General features: G+C 41.5%; 1 protein-coding gene across 2 annotated transcripts in view; it reads left to right on the top strand.

The window, feature by feature from the left end:
• LOC120950561 (uncharacterized) overlaps positions 1 to 16,548 on the top strand; it is a 65,732-nt gene extending 49,184 nt beyond the window's left edge. Inside the window, exons 4-10 of one of the 2 annotated variants that reach the window (XM_040368690.2) lie at positions 2,043 to 2,190; positions 4,372 to 4,510; positions 7,202 to 7,308; positions 7,780 to 7,930; positions 10,921 to 11,033; positions 14,563 to 14,750; positions 14,968 to 16,548. In XM_040368690.2, coding sequence (XP_040224624.2) covers positions 2,043 to 2,190; positions 4,372 to 4,510; positions 7,202 to 7,308; positions 7,780 to 7,930; positions 10,921 to 11,033; positions 14,563 to 14,750; positions 14,968 to 15,393 — 1,272 coding nt within the window. In that variant the 3' untranslated portion in view covers positions 15,394 to 16,548. The remainder of the gene's footprint in view (positions 1 to 2,042; positions 2,191 to 4,371; positions 4,511 to 7,201; positions 7,309 to 7,779; positions 7,931 to 10,920; positions 11,034 to 14,562; positions 14,751 to 14,967) is intronic. The other variant, XM_040368693.2, reaches the window with a different exon arrangement.
• Positions 16,549 to 17,747: the final 1,199 nt, after the last annotated feature.

The following is a 17,747-nucleotide window of genomic DNA, read 5'->3' as shown; positions in this document are numbered from 1 at the left end:
CGCATATTTTAGTCAATTAGCTATCTGCATTTATCTTTGGCGGTGGTAATTACATAAAATTTATCTTTAACCAATGATGCATTGTGATTTAACTTACTTTCAGAAAGCTACCTTACCGTGTAGCGGTGCAAAAATTAAGAAGCTTATTCTGACACCTACGGCACCGTTGGTCGCTAACAGAACAGCCAAACGAGTCTTAATGGCATCTTCTGTATCTGCTCGTGCTGAAGTAACTTGTATAAATCTTCAACGCTGACATTTGCCACATACCATTAGCTGTAATTTATGTACATTTGTAATTACATCCCGGCCGTTGCTGGATGAACTTCTACACTGTTCGGTTAGCTTGACCATGAAAAATATCCGCTCTACGGCGATTATTCTACAAAGCACGTCGTACTACTCTAGCACTCATGGTCACTTGGAGAAAATCTAGGTAGACAGAAAAGATGAAAGGATTTCCTGTCGGATAGAACAGTAATTTAGAATTTCATTTCGAATTTCTGTTTAGATATGCAATACGTGCGCTCTAGCTTTACAATCGATTGGCAGATTTATTTTATTCAAATCATCATAAACCATCAACAAAATCATCTTCATCCCTGCCTCACCTTTTAAACGCCATGTATGCTCATACATGCCGGGGAAAACAGAAGAAATCAATTTCATCGTCCTCTTAGCGGTCCCTTTGGCACCTCAACGCACCTGTCAAACGAACTCAATTTAAGACTTTGTTTACTTTCGAAACTCGCCGTGTTTACCTTTGCATTGAAGCAATAATTTCCATTAACGAGCAAGATTAAATCAAGTGAGCAGCCTCCAAACAACACTCCATCCCAAAAGTGATTTTGAGAGAGCGGATCAATGATGAACGACAAACTCGGATTAGACGTTGCACACAGAAGCACAGTAAAATGATAATGCGTTCAAGTGTTTACCTACCAAAGATAGTTGAGCTATTTTCGCACGCAAACTAAACGTGACTCTAAGAACAGCGACGGTGATTAAGTGTACCTTAACCATCCTAATAGCCAATGTAATAGTTGAAACATGTTTAATTGATTATTTGATAGCTGCTCTGCACATTTCCTACTACAGCGCACGTTTCCTCGAGCTGCTACTGAACTTTGGATGAGGGGCGTTTTTTTATTTATTCTATTACTTCATTTCTTGAATAACTCTTCATCTGTTCTATTAAACATAACTAACACCACATGGAAGCCTTTTTGTACCTTTTTGTAGACTTTCAATTCAAAGTTAACGGTTCTCTCAATTGAAAATTATACTACAATGATCGAACAGCCTTTAAAGGCAGATTGGCTCCATGCGATGTTCAAGAATTCCAGTTGGTGACATCTTGTGTGAATATTTATAGGTCAATTTGTATAAATTAGCAATAAAAATCCAGACTAGAAATTGATCCACTCGAATTACGGACCACACCGTTGCCGGGTTCAACAACCAATAGTACAACTGGTTTGCCCTTTTCTGGGGAATTTCACGCTTATAATCGTTAAGACAGTATTATCTCTTTAGTTATGACCTGAATCCTGCTGTCCTGCTCCTGCTCCATATACAGCTATTTCATAGTGTGGAAAATATTCAATGTTCAGAATACATTATTATTGGATTTGAATAACTTTACTAAATAACGATTGGCACAGTGAGCTTTGTTAATATTCTGTTGAATTTATTTTAAAGCGTTTTTTCTGTTTATGTCCAACGCATTTGGTAACCATACATCTTAAAACGCTTTAATAAATCATGTATTGGTATTGAATAATTCGTTTCGTTAAGGTTGAACCCAGTCTTGAGCATAAAGATAGCTTGATTACAATCATTTATTCTACTTAAAATAGCACTAAATGGCACTTCAACATTCTTAGGAAACCACTAAACCTCTAATCGAAACACAAACTCTCCTCACTCGGTCGTAATTTGCCACTGTTGAGGGTTTCCTCAAAGTTGACCCTACACATCACATGAACCGTCCGTATCTAACCTTCGTCACTTTTCCCGTTTTCTCTACCTTTTTTTTACAGACCGTTTCGGTGACAGTTTCGGTACTAACGCTTACGTTTATTTCGATCGATCGATGGTATGCGATATGTTTTCCCCTTCGCTACAAGCCTAGACCCGAACGTGCCTGGCGCTCAATTGCCCTCATTTGGCTCATTGGCTTCCTGTCGGGTAAGTTGTCAGGCCCACTAAAACTCATCCTAACTCGTCCGTTACTCGTCAACATTGTTGCCCATCACAGTTCATCATATCGCATCATCAGATTTCCTGCGGTGTATATCAATTGACATATCAAAATATTTATGATTAATTATCATCTCGTTTACACGTCGATTTTTTGTGTTCCTCTTGCTTTTTGACAGTTTAGCAGTAAAATTAATAAGTCAACGATTTGTTGGTTTCACACACAAAAGACACATGTGTACTTTTTTTGTGTAAAAAAAATAAATTTTTCTACCAACGATAGCTCGATTTCATAGAAGTGTAGAAACAGTTACGAAATAGCCTGCTCTTGGCATTAAAGGGTGCCACCAAAATAGCACTCGACGTTACACAAACTCAACCGAGGTTTCTTTGGAGGGTCAAACAAAAACGCTTGATACAAAAAGAAAAAAAACTCAGCTGTTGCAAATGGCTCGAAATGAAATATTTTGCAGTTACGTCAACCATTTAAACATCGTGCGGTTCTTGAACCACACGAAGCAACTGCTGAAATGTGCATGAAGCAGCTACAAAAGGAAGCAAAATTAACATTCCAATTTTAACGAAACCTCCCATTGCTCCTACGCGTTCCCTCATCTAACATGATGATGCCTTTAATCTAATACACCATCTGCTGCACAATGGTGGGGAGCGAGTTTGAGCAAAGCTCGATTTTAAGTACCACTCCTTGCAGGCTGTAGCATGTAGTCGCTTGGACTAACCTCAACAGCAAATATACAGCCGCCGTGATGGTTTTACCCTAGATCATTCGATTTTATAACTCTGTTATCACACTGAAATACCGTTGAAGACCTACAAATAATGGTTGTCGGTTGCCGGAATGGTTGATGCGACAAATTTAATCAATTGATTAATGTTAACTCAAGACATTTCGTTCGTAATAACCTAAATAGCATACAGGAAAGTGGTCGAATGTTTGTAAAATTCCATATAACTGCCAAAGCAATGTATAGGAACAGAATCCTCTAGATAGGGGAAAAAAGGAAATACAGGAGACCCTCGACATACGACTCATGCGACTATTCACAGATACAACGATTTGGATTTTGTCAGTTTATAAGTGTCAGTTGGCTTGAGTTATATTTTTATTTTTCCGCTGTTACATACACATAGCGGTCAAGGTCACTATACACATTTATCTAGTTCAAATTTGAATGTTTATATCGCGTCAACAATTTTTGCAATTAAAATAATACTATACTTTCACGGTGTACTAGTTGTTGACTTTTTAACTTCGGTTCTTCTTCTATTTGGCGTAACGTTCTACGTGGCCATGCCGGCCTGTACACAGGCTTTCGAGACTTATTCAGTACCACGTAGCCGAATAGTCAGTCCTTGCTACGGAGGGACGCACCATTCTCGGATTATACCCACAACGGGCATATTATTAAGTCGTGCGTTTTGACGACTATACCAAGGGACCGCCCCTAATTTCGGTTATAAACTATGTTCAGGTTGTCCCCGAGTCGACCAACAAGAAATCGCGTAACTTGAATTTCTGCGTAAGTCTAATCACCCGGTTACCAGCCAAAATATAGCTAATGTTTGTATAATTTTGCATTTGATGGGTGGTTTTAGCCACTATATTAATTATTTGACTCAATATTTCAATTCTCAACCATTTTGCAATTTTGTTAAAACTTGATCAGAAGGGAAATTATTTTACATTTGACAATAGATGTGTCAAATCAGTACAGATTGCCTAAGGAATGGTCAAATTTAGAAAACTGCGTATCCTCGAATCCACATATAAGAGGTACCGCGTATCTCGGGGACCACCTGTATAGACAGATATTTGACAATTTGACAGGATGGAAACAATTTATTTTGGGAATCAATTCCTGACTTTCTTTGTATGTAATTATATTCTTTTTTGGTGGCCCTCTTACATGAATTTGAAGAAATCGTTATTTAAATTCAAATGTACGATTTTACTAAAATTACCAACATACTGTAAAATACTTGAAAACGAGTGCGAAATGTTAAGCTTCGATTTCAATGCAGCTCTTTCGTTTGCAGTTTTTTTTGTCATATTACAGCCCATTCTATGCAATTTTTATTAAAAATACTCTCTACTTTTTCACCCTCCCTTGCTGCTGGCTGCATTGCGTCATGATGATTCCTGCGCAGATCTCCCCGAATTCCTGGTCCTGACAACGAGACGCAAGAAGCTACGCTTTGACATCAAACTTTTCACCCAATGTGTTGCAACGTGGGACAACGAAACGGAGAAAACTTTCTACATCGTCAAGTTTGTGCTACTGTACACGTGAGTACGAGCCCTGATACTAAAGTTGGTACATCATAAGCTTTAATTCCATCTACCAGATCTTTTCTCCTCATTTTAAGCTTTTGTCTTTTAATGCTCTTTGTGGAATTTACTTGGGGTACAAAAATTGGTTTAAACCAAACCTTAATTAAAAAAAGCTTTTCCACACAGTCGCTAATGCTAGAGTGATTCATGTTTTAAGTTATATACAATATGTTACATAAATGTGTCAAGAGTCACGTTTTTACCTTTTTTTGTTCTTTCTTTACCACACACTTACTGTTAATGATATTGAGTGTCAGATAAGTTTGAATTATCATGCGTGTCATTATCACCATACTCTCTTTCCTATCACAATCACTGCAAAGGACATTTCAGCCCAAATCACCTGTACATCAACATTGAACATGGTTTATTTTGACATGATGACAGATAAAACAACACCTACTCATGTGACTTTTTGTGTTTTTCTACGCAAGCGAAACGAACAGCCCAAAATCACGGCTTTACGTGCAAACACAAAGTTCTATCAATCATTGAACAACCCGTAATCAAACAGCAGTCAACTTTGATATCGCTTGATCACAATTGCGTCAAGCATTCTTCCACCCCCCCCCCCCCCCCCCCCCCCCTTACCCCCTCACACACATACACACAGACACACGCACACATACAGCGCTCGTATACTTTGTGTTGTAGTAATGTGACTTGTGTAATATTTATCGTTCATATTTGTTACACACACTTTGCGCCAACTATCGAATACCAATCGATGGGCTTTCGCTTGTGATATAACAAATCGAAAGCAATCTTACGATCTCGCCCTTCTACGCCCGCCCACACAAGAGCAGGGTGTGTGTGTGTGTGTGGGTCCTTTTCTGAGGTTTGGAACGAATCGCTATAATCAGCTTAGAGGCCGGCTTCGGAGCACATAGCCCCGGCTTGTTCCCATCTGTTTCAGCCTGCTCGACGATGGCACATGACATTAGGTTCCGTCCCTTGCCAGAAGGCTCGATTTGTGTGACGGTATGAAAGATATCTTTTTCACATTCGATCCAGTACAACCGGCACCTTGTCGCTTCCGGCACTGGTAGCGTAGGGAGTGCAAAGGAGCAGAAGCAGTTTGACTTTTGTTTGGCAAAAAGTGTCCCACTGGCAAACAGCTCCTTCATCATCGAACGGGGTGGGCGTACAGGGTAATCCTCGCAGCGCGGGTAGAGTGAATTAAAGACGATTCGGAAGTGGTGGTCGCTTACCGGAAAACGATAAGACACTGCGCTGCCCAGGAGCATTACAAAGAGAAAGAGAGAAAGAGAGAGCAAGAAGGACGAAGGGACAGGCGGATGGCAATTCGGGCAACATACGGCCACGCAATGCGAATAAGATTTCACCAAATGATAAGCCGGTTCTCTCTCGTTCACTGACATTAACGCCATGGCATACTCATCCCTCCGGCCCTAGACCGTAGATTGCGGTGACTTCCCGTACACAAAAACGATTATTTCTCACGCATACACAACCCGAACGCCGCTCTCCCACGCATCCGCTGCTATCGCCCATTCAATGATGACAACAAATCTCTGCTATTCCACATTCCACCAACAAAACTGTTCAAAGCGCTGTGCATTGTTTCTGTACGCCACAGTGCAGGGAGGTGGATATTGGATGCGAATATTCCCGCCACTTGAGAATTCTATTGACATTCTTCACAGCGTACGCGGAATATAAGCGTTCGTTAAAGTGCGATCGGTGCGATGCTTCTGGTATGCCGTTCTCCAAAAATTCGAAACCATCGCCAACAATTCTTAACCACGAGCCTGATAATCCATGGTTATACATTTGCTAAGAAAACCCGGTCCCAATGCTCCAAATGGCCTCGGTAGAATTTTAGGGGGTAGAACCATTTTTATTTGCCATCGGATTACGTGTGTGCACTGAAAAGGGTCCCAGCGACACACAAGACACAATTTCCATCGCATTTCAACCGACGAGCGAGCTACTTGTTGCGGTTTTACTTGCCGCGCTTCGATAAGAGAATCGGCTAGATGAATAGATACTGCATAACTGTGTAACATTTTCGAACATTTTTGCGGATTTTCTTGCAAAAATGCGAAAATCACCGCTCATTGCGACGGGGGAAAGGAATTTTGTAACACAATAGGTTGTCGTTTGCATCTTTCGTCTGTACTACACGTGCTTTAGTGTATGGATTCACCCCAAGCCAGGCGATTCGCGTAGCTTAAACGGAACATCAATACATTATCCCTTTAGCCGACCGACTTTATCGTGCCAACATACTACAAAGACCACTGTTTGTGCGATCGAAAGGATAAAGAAATCGAAACACGAAACATCGTCATCATCTCCTGAAAACGTGCCCGTCATAACCTCCTGCTGGCCAGAAAAGCTGCACTATATAAACACTACCAACCAACCCCCTTGCCATATCCAATAATCATTATCACCATTGTTTATTGTTTTCATTTCACGTGACAGCGGCTAGAGCTCGTTCTGGTTACTACACCAGTCTAGCAAATGTAATATCGTGGGGCTTTCGTTTAATTTTTCCCCTCCCCCTCCCATACGCTCCACCGAAACGGAGCGGACAAGTGTCGATGTCTACTTTAGCCCTTCGTTTGCCCACATTATTCGACTAAATGTATGATTCTCTTTCTTTCTTTCTCGAAACAGGCTCCCGCTACTATTCATGACCGTAGCCTATTTCCAAATCGTTCGCGTACTGTGGCGCTCGGACACTATACCCGGCCATCGGGAATCCCGCAATCAGCCATGTGGCAGTAAGTATTCTGTAAGGCTGCTGCCGCTGCTGCTAATTTCCAGTTCCGCAGGTCTGCCGTTTCGGTCGCCGTAGCACCATCCCTCCGTACTAGTTTCCTTTAACCACCAAACCAAATCATTTAACAAGCAGGAATCTACTGCGAATCTCTGAAAAGCTGATTCACGAAAATGTATCCCTAAGCGGGAAACATCATCCCTCCCCGCGGACGAACCAATATCACCTTGCCGCACCTTTTGCGCCTCCACCTAGGGGCGTTTCCACCACAGCGTTGCCATCATTCAGAGCTGCCAGACAGTCTTTCAGGGTTCGCCGGTATTTCACACACACGCACACACACATATATCGCATACGCAATATTCAGCTTGATCCCGCGTGTGTGCTATGTTTGTTTTATCGGCACGCATTCCGCTTTCTTTTTTTTTACTTTCGTTTTGCGTAAACCATTCATCGACATCCTTTTATCCGACAGTTCACAGTACCAGGACGACACTCAATTGCGTGGGGAATACAAGCACTATGGGGCAGCTGCGTGCGCGCCGGAAAGCGGCGAAAATGCTAGTGGCAGTAGTGATCATGTTTGCCGGCTGCTATTTTCCTGTCCACATGCTAAACGTCGCAAGGTAAACATTGTGTGCGAAATGTTTTTTTTTTGTTTGCGCCACGATCTAGTTTTGCACCATTTATGCGTAGCGTAAAGATTCTGTTTATCGCTTATCTTGCTAAATTATTAACTATTATTATTTCAGTACAACGCAAGTTTAATTTGATTGAAAAAAGATATAAAACGATACATCACAATTAGACTGTTACTAATTATTTAAACTTCTATATTTTTTTACGAAATATTGACTGATTGATAACATTACTGATCGTACGCTCTCGTGAAGGTTGTATTTCTGCACTAGAGGTGTGCCAAATGAACCAGAACCGTACGGTTTATTCAGTTCACGTGAAAAAAGTGAATGAACCGTTTTACAAGAATAGAACGCTTTGGTTATTTTGATAAATCGAAATAAAATAAAAATCAACATAGTGACTTAATGCATTCTTTAATATTAAAAAAAATCAACAGAAAAAATCATTTACATGCAAAACAAGAAACGGTCAATTTTAAACTGCGCAATGCGTTCTAGTGTCAAATGATTGATTCTCAATATTGGCTTGTTGTTGAGGCTACCAGGTCACCCGATCTGTAGTTCTACCGATATACGAATAGTATACCGCTTCACAGACTCTACAGGTATTGCTATTTGTAAAAGAACGAAATGAACCGAAATCACGTTCACATTCATTGTAATGAACGACTCGGTTCGCATAAAAGAACCGAAATGCCCACCTCTATTCTGCACTCGTGTTATATTTAAATCGTTTCTTTCTTGCTCGCATACACTGGTGGACATAAAAATAGGAACTTTTTTCTGTGACCGAAAGACATAGTTCTTGTCAGAAATATTTGGTAGCCCTGAAAAGGACTGTTTAAGTGGTTGTTGGGAGGAGGTGTTGCGGTGTTCCACTGAGCGAAAACACATTCTAACGGTCAATCTGGTGACCGTTATTCGCTATCACTTCCTGACAGCGTTTGGCCATATCGCCGATGAGATTACGGCATTCGCTTCTGTCTATGCGTTCCCACATAAACTTGCAGCGTGTCCATAGATCATCGGCTGAACGTGCAGGCTGGTTCTTAAGCTGACGCTTGAGAGTTGACCACAGATTTTCAATCGGGTTGAGGTCAGGACTCAACGCATGCCACGGTAGAACTTGCACATCCTGGTTTGCCAAATAACATTTAACTGTTCGCGATGTGTGCTTAGAGTCGTTATCATGCTGAAAGATGTAATGCTCTTCGTCTCCGAATTGTTGTCGGGCGTATGGCAACATCTCACGACTAAGTATTTTTCTATACCCTTCCGAGTTCAGTGTCCCGTTGATACGGAACAAAGGACCCGTGCCGTGCCAGGAGAAGCAACCCCACACCATTACGTGGCCGCCTCCGTGACTAAGGGTTTTTATCGTATTTTTCGGATGATACGCCTGATTAGGAAAGCGCCAGACGTATTTAATACCGTCCGAACCATCCAGATTGATTCTGGACTCATCCGAAAAAATGATTTTGCTCCACCAAAAGATGGATGCAGCTAAATGTTCTTCGGCAAACCGAATGCGCGCTTCTACGTGGTGCGGCTGCAGCTTACGAACCTTCCTCGGTCTCCGGGCACAGAACCCAGCGGCGTGTAAACGGCGAGACACCGTTTTCGCCGAAACTTGCAAACCAAGCTCCTGCTTGATACGAGTGCAAGTTTTGAAAGGATCCGCCCTGATCATCTCAACAATCCGCGCGTCAACGTCGGCCGTTGTTTTTCGCGGACGACCTGTCGATTTACCCGTAGCCTCGCTACGAATGGCGTTGTCAACAAACGTCCGCGAACGGCCGAACGCCTTGCAGATTGTCTTGATTGGCACGTTCTCACGATACAGCCCCTGAATGTGTTTTCGCTCCTCTGGTGTGCAGTGCTTTCCGCGACCCATGATGATTTTGTGGAATTTTTAAACAGCAACCTTTCACCTTGACCACTGATGGAAGAATGAAGCACAACACGGTTTGGCTCTCCTTTTATACTGCCGCAAAACGCTGCCGGCACTCAAAACTCAGATAAGTAGCGCACCAAAAATGAGAGTATAAAAGGCAAAATTCGGCTATTACAAATTCAGTACGCCTCGAACTGTTGGCGATGACACACCTAGTGTATGCAAAAAAAACACAAAAATTTTTTTTTCCTATTTTAATGTCCACCAGTGTACTATGGACGCAGAGGCGCTCAGGTCGATGCCGTGTATACGGACCTACAAGCGGAGTTTGATAGAGTGGATCATCGATAGATAGACCTATAGACTACAGGCTCATAGTTCATACCTTCTTGGCCGTACATATCGAGTCAAAATAAGCATAAAGTTTCATCACTAATCAGTTGTCACTCCGGAGTACCACAGGGAAGCAACCTAATCCCCTTGCTATTTTCCTTTTTTATTAACAATAGTGCAAATTGAAGCTATGCAACGTAGATTTACTAGAGTCGCGGTTCGTGGCCTCCCTTGGCGAGGAAATTTTAATATGCCTGTGACTACCGCCAAGCGGTATTATTTTTTTTTTTTTTTTTTTGCTTGGGCTGCAATCTCTGAAACATCGCTGAAAAGTTGCACAAAATGTGTTTGAGGCCAGGTTGTTGAGACATGAGATTGACGCGCCTGATTTGCATAAAAAAAATATTCCCATTTACGCTCCAGCTAGAACTCATAGACAATGTACATGTCTGCACTATAAGTATAGGAGAACCTTAGCCTCATACAATGACTCTCTATTGACAATGTGTAGACAAGTCAACTGTCATTTCAAAACATTAATTTGTAGTCAAAGCTTTTAAAACTATGGCTTTAGATTCGTACGCACTCCGACATATGTAAGATTAGGTTTATCACATAGAATTAAGTGGCAAGGGCCATAGTCTATGTAGTACCAGGCCCATGAATTGTCGTAATAAATAAATAAATAAATAAATAAATAAATAAATAAATAAACAATCTTTTCTATATTTCTTCCCCGTCTCTTTAGGTATACTGTCGATATTGGACAAAGTGATATAGTGGCTGTGCTATCTTTATTTTCTCACTGGCTCTGCTACGCCAACAGCGCCGTTAACCCTGTGATCTACAACTTCATGAGCGGTAGGTATCTGGTACTGGGACCCTTCACGATTCTAGTCAGCTTTTTGTATGGAGTTTGACAGTTGGAGGCTGAAATGATGTAAACACTCCATACAAAACCGCACATAAAACTACCCTGCAATTTTCAGTCTAGATTATTCTAGCCTCAAAGCAAGAATTAGATTCGAGTACCTGCCCAAAAAATGGCAAAACAAGGTGGTGTTTACATTAATCCCAACGTGCATTAAAAAGATCTGGTGATGGAATCCAGAATCAAAGTGTATGTAGTCCAGGTAGTCGCATAGCATGTTTTTTATAACCAAATTTGAACATCATTTTTTGACAGGATGGGTGAAAACTTTTGTTCAAACAAGCTTTCTGGAGGCTTGGCGAAAACACAAAACACTCATAATATCTTCATTCAGAAGCAGAAGCGATAAAAATCAGCCTTCTAAATTCATACACCTTTAGGAAAAGCCCACCTGTATGTTATACCCACTTAGATAGCTGCTCTAAAACTGATATACAATGCAAACAGCTGACAGGCTGAAATTTCAGCCTACGAACTTAAAACGGAAAGGGCACCACTATCAGTCATCAGTGTATCAGTCTGTTCCCGAGTTACGCGGTTTTCGACTTACGCGGATTCGGAGATACGTGGTTTTCTAAATTTGACAGATCAAATGTCGAATCAGTACAATTTGTTTCAAGAATTGTTCACTGCAGTATAAAGTAAGTGACTAAATTGAATACAAATTCCGAGTAACAAAGTGTATTTTGGTCGAAAACTGCGAAATTCGACTTACGCGGATATTCGAGTTACGCGGATTTCTCGGGATCGCACAAACCGCGTTACTCGGGAACAGACTGTACATTCGTTTCATTCCATGCATTTAAAAGTTGCTCGCTGTAAACCTATTAACAAACGAGTATGCTTAACACATTTGTTAAATTTGTAGTTTTCTTTAACTATAAAATGCTGAAGACTCTTAGCCTAGGAATTATAAACTTATGAAATTTATGTTTAGCAGTAATGCTGTGTAGATCTTACAGGGTTTCCGCGATTTATTGGTCAGTTCAAATTTTTTGGAACGTTCCCACGATTTTTTTATCGTATCCCATAGATTTTTGGTACGTTCCCATAATTTACTGGTATTTTCTGATTGGATATCAATACAATTGGACTAAAAAATTCTGGAAAACGGCCAAAAATCGTGGGAACGCACCAAAAAAATATGGGAACCCACCAAAAATTTATGGGAACCAACCAATAAATCGTGGGAAACCCTGTAAAGTATTTTTGTGATTATGATTATTATTTATGATAATTACATAGATTGTTCTTAACTATAGCATGAAAATTACTTGAATTCTTCCTATATTACTTTAAGTCAACGCTGTTCGCCTCTACTTGTTGAAACCAATACATCTCCGACGGGAGCTATCGGCGATCCTGGATATTTTTGCCAATCTCGAATCAATGCTAAGTGCTAAGTACTTTTACTTCTACCATTTATTCACTGCAATTAATGTGTGGGTAAGATAGGTATGCAAACTTGGCGTCATTTGGATCGAATTGATGTGTGTTCCCAACTGCTCAGGGATGATGTATGTAACTAAAGCAGAGATCTACATTTGTATGTGTGTGTGTGTTTTTTTTTCCTAACAGCTTAACAACTCGTTACAATCGATATCATTATCCCAAGAGCGTTTTGTGACAGGGTTTTGTCAAGCGTTTATCGTTTCGGTAAAACGTACATTTATTTTATTCATAGCCCGTAGGATACCTGCAAACAGCTGGTGCAACATGTTCATCCAGTGCGAAGAATGTCAGGCAAAAATCAAAGCAAAAAATCCAGAACACAAGTGAAACAATATTCTGTCAGCGACATCATGGTCCCATGTTTACACACTTCGTTAGACAATATGGTATGGACATATGCAGCACGATCGACTGCGCTGCCTTGCTGCCAATGCAAAAAGGGCGCAAAATCAATTATGTATGTACGCCCCGGCAAGGAACTAACGGCAAAGGGTTGCACGGGTGGAAGCCATTTCATCTACACTTCTCGCGTTGACGTGCGCGGGCTATACATCGCGTGACACGATTAACTTTTGATCCTTCCCCATCCATGGCAATAGGCATCCAAGTTTTCATCGTTTAATGAAATGCGCTGCTAGCGCATGAACGTTCCACCACACAGGTCATTTTTTGTTCGCTAGCGTTTCTCTCACTTCAATCGCTAGCGTAGATTATTTGCTTGAAGTGAGCAACATTTTAATTGAAACAGCCAAACATTGTGCCAACGTATGCATGTACTAAGCGACAGCAATAATTTAAATCGCGTGTAGAATCGTTCAATCAAATCGACACCTTCACCATCGGCGAGTGCTATAACGGCGTCATATACCTAGCTTATCGGCACCCGCAGCCTTTGTGCCGGTTAAGCAGCTCATTTATCTGTGTTGTTTTCCAACGAACGGCTCTTATGGCGCTATTGCATTTGGTAGATAGAATTGGAATCGATTTATCAAAGTGCGTTTTATAGAAGTTACCATGGCTTAACAAATGAATTTGGATTGCCCTATGTAGATTTTGTACCAAGAGGAATTAAACTGGAAACCCCTTTGGAGTTAGTTTGAAGAGTTTGATCTAAACTAATGCATTGTTATTGTTTCAATTGCACTTCAAGTGGTCAGAGAGGCACTAAAGGCGGGGGAGTTAAATGAATGGAGCATGATGGCGAAAATCGTATCTTAATCCTATGCATAACCTATCCAACCCATTTTTGAAGGTTACAAAATGTGTGAGAGGCCTCGTTCCTTCATTTGATCAGAGTTTGGCCATTTTTCTGACAATAATTGTGTGACAAACTGCCATGCGAAACAGCAGCCATCCTTGACGGTTAATCTAACAAAAGAAACAGTTTTAATGCCCAAAAATCAAATATTACCAAGGAATCAGTGCATTTTATAATGGCCAATAAAAACAATAAGAACAATCTAGAGCAAAAGGTGCATTTGAGAGAGTTCGTGAGAATAATGCTCGCCAAATACGGCGATGTAACGAGCATTACATTTTCATTGCCAAAATAAGGCGAATTCAACAAAAATGTTTATTAATACGTGTATTAAACGTGTTTCCCTACGTGTTATTATATTTTTAAGAGGGAAGAAATCGAATGTAGGAAATTTGGCTCGAAGCGATTTTGACACCCAAATTTCAAATATTGCCATAACAAAAGACACCAAATTCATGCCAAATTTTCAATATTTTCATCATACAAACATACATTTATAAAACTGGAAATGTTTTCCCGAAACATTGAAACAGAGTAACTTAAAAAAAAAAAAAACATTAAGGATTTGTGTTACAAAACATACTTGGTCCCATTACCCGATGAGCGTAACTCGTCCCGAAGGGCCCGAATAAACGGCGTTCCACTGTACATGCTCTCTTTAACCATTATACAATTTTCTCGAAATGAATATTATAGCTCCAACCATGGTCCGTGATTTCTATTTCTATTGTTTGCTCCTTTTTTTGCAGGAAAATTTCGCCGTGAGTTTAAAAATGCACTCGAAAAGTGCCGCTGCCTAAGAAGCTCCCACGCCTATGGTGGACGTGTCGGGGGTTATGATGACCGTTCGCTCTGCCACACCGCCACACGGTTAAACGTCAGCCCCAGCACCAGAAGCAATTATCATTTGGCCAGTGTAAGAGATGCCAGGTTTAAGGTTATTTCAAACTTCTTTTCCTCTCGTGCTTACTGTTCCGTTGTGCCATGCTTACTGTTACCTAACTGTTGTGTTCCCTCACCCCGTCCCGCCAAACTGTAGCACGGGCACGATCAAAACCAAAGATTTATAGTGCGTTAATATTTCCTTTTAATGTGTCTACCCTTTTCCCCCCATGTTCCCCCTTTGGCCGTTGCCGTGTACTCACAATGAACAGCAACACACGCAGCAAACGTCATTCAATGGCAGCCGCCATCAGCACGGCCGTAACAGCATCAATCATCCCGGCAGTCTGCAGCCACAAATCTCGCCAATCTCGGTCGAGGAGCGACTGGCGCTCACCAAAAGCTTGGACGGTGAAACCCTTCAGCTGACAAATCGCAAAAACTCTTCCACCCTCACCGGAAGCAGTAACGGTAGCGGCCTAGGAAATGGCAATGGAAACGGTGCCGGCAACGGTAGCCCATCTATGCTACACCAACACCAGCACGGTAACCTGCACAGCCACCACAGTGAACAGCACAAGGACCAAACGCTAGCGGAGGACGCGACCACCACTCTGCAGGAACAATCTGTCACTGCTCCAACGACCATGCTAATGATTGTAAATAAATCGAGCAATTGTAAAATTGGTGGCACTTGACAGGCAAAGCTGCACGTTTCCTGGCGGAAGCCTCGACCGGACCAGAAACCCTGGACGCAGTTGCAGTAAGAACCGAATCATGTTTTATGTATATTTTTTATTTATTATCAATCCGCCCCTTACCGGAGCTGCACGACCACACTTAGCTAATCGTGCTCGAACTGCGCACCGATAGATAGTATTCCAAAGCTGTAAGGTACATGATGAGTTGAGCAGTAAATATAGATTAAGTAAGCAGGAGGGTATATCTTATGAAGGATGTTCAGTGGACGCATGTAGTCGCTGGTCCATCCACAAATGAATGTATTATTAATGTACGTCATGCCGCGAGACGGCGCGATACGGGAACGAACCCGATAAAGCAGCGTAACGAAACCACTAAAGCCGAAACCATTAATTAAAACTACTTGTTGGAGTATCATCTACGGTCGGGGATTTCGAAGAATAACCAACCATCCGGCGAATGAATTGTGGCTGAATCCTAGCAAATTATGAATTACGTCGATTCTCCCGAAAATAAAGCCACCATTCAACACAAACACATCGTGTCGGTCACAACGGTCACTTTTAGTGAAGTGCTTGCGACAACATAGTAAAACAGAGAGATATGCAGCGATTAAGCATTTTGCACATCCATCGGAGTGGTGGCACTCGAACAACGTAGTTGCAGGCTTCGCCGACCGGTGCATCACAATCGATACAACACGGACTTCAAACGAGTCGTAGTCATGTACTTCCAAATCGATTGTGATGCTCTGCGCGGCCTCTTATCATATGCACCACGATGCACATGTGTGTTACAGGCTGCCCAAAGGATTCGCTGCTGCAGTAGTTGAGCAGTTTATCTCTCGCGGGCAAAAGGATAAACTGAACAACTACTGTGCATCGATCGCTGTACGACTCGGGTTCGTTCCAATTAATTGCAAAGCTATGTGTACTTTTATTCTACTGGAAGGTTGAGGGTCTAATGTAAAGAAGGAAACAAACAAAAAGAGGGAACCATTAACACTACGATAAAGAAAGACTTTTTTGTATTGTAAATATTGTTATAGCTAAACACATTCGTCTAACGATACTTTCTGTATAAAACGATGCTCCAACTAATGCAAAGAAGTCAATAAAACTTACGCGACCCCATACAATTGTGTGTCTTAGTTTTATCGCCAGATGACAATTCGATTGCATCGATTGGTGGTCGCATGTGCCCCACGTGCTTCTCCTCAATTTTAAAATTGTACCACCGCATGGTTACAGTTAGCAGAATCTAGTGAATGTTAGGCCGCAAATACATGACGCGCGTTTTCCGCTTCGTGTATTTGAGGCCTTATATGTATTGTTATATTACATTGTATTGTTAATAATAACGTCATTTGGCCAATCCCCCGCAATATCACAAAATTTATGTTCAATTCTTCGCGATATAACAAAGAACACAGCAATTTTGGAGGGATTTCACTGCACCAATTGGTAACATTAAATTGGTCGACCGAAAAATAAGCGAGGTACGAGGTGTTATGGTGCGTTATGTTTAATCTCTAAACCAAGTGCCACAAATCCACTAAACGACCCCTAAACGGGGTCTAAACGGCTCAAGCTCTCAACCTAAAATGTATCTAAAAAAATTTCATTTAGCAGACGGTAAACGACTAATGCATTATGCAAAAAGGCAAAAAAAAGCTGGTGGCACTGTCTGTTGATGAGATTGCCATACAGTGAATAGCCACAGTTGATACTCACGTATTTGACCACACGACCAGTCTTAGGCGTCATCCATCAATTATGTAACGCTGATAGGGGGGGGGGGTCTTCAAACGTTACGATTTGTTACATGGGAGAGAGGAGGAGTTTATCTTTTGTTACGTAATGCAAAATAAAATGTTTGAATTTTTATTTTTTTAGAATAACAAATGAGTAATAAACGAAAATTCTTCTACGTGACTTAACAATCTTCGCGATTATGCCGGCTTAAAAAAGATCTCTGTACTTTTTCATGTACTACGCAGCCGAATAGTCATTTAGTCCGTCGAATTTGGTTACCACGGACGGAAGGACGGAAAAACTGAACACATTCACCCCTGGTACATAAAACTGAACACATTCAACTGGTACATCCCTGTCCACTCATGAGCGACGAATGTTTCTCGTTGAACGAGTTCGCCGGTACGGCTGATTGGCTGGTATTATTGAATCCGTTCGTAGCGGGAACGTACGGCGCTCACATGATATTCTAGGGATGGCAACACATTTCTTGAGCCCGCTCCTACAACGCCGCGATGAATAACTATAGCAACCATCTAGTACGCTAGGAAAACGAGTGTCGGGACGTACGCTGACGTTACGAACGGATTCAATAA

The sequence above is a fragment of the Anopheles coluzzii genome, chromosome 2 (assembly GCF_943734685.1).
Source record: "Anopheles coluzzii chromosome 2, AcolN3, whole genome shotgun sequence".
In the NCBI taxonomy this organism is placed as follows: Eukaryota; Metazoa; Arthropoda; class Insecta; order Diptera; family Culicidae; genus Anopheles; species Anopheles coluzzii.
Note: the sequence above shows the minus strand (reverse complement) of the source record. Positions and strands in the feature narration are given on the sequence as shown.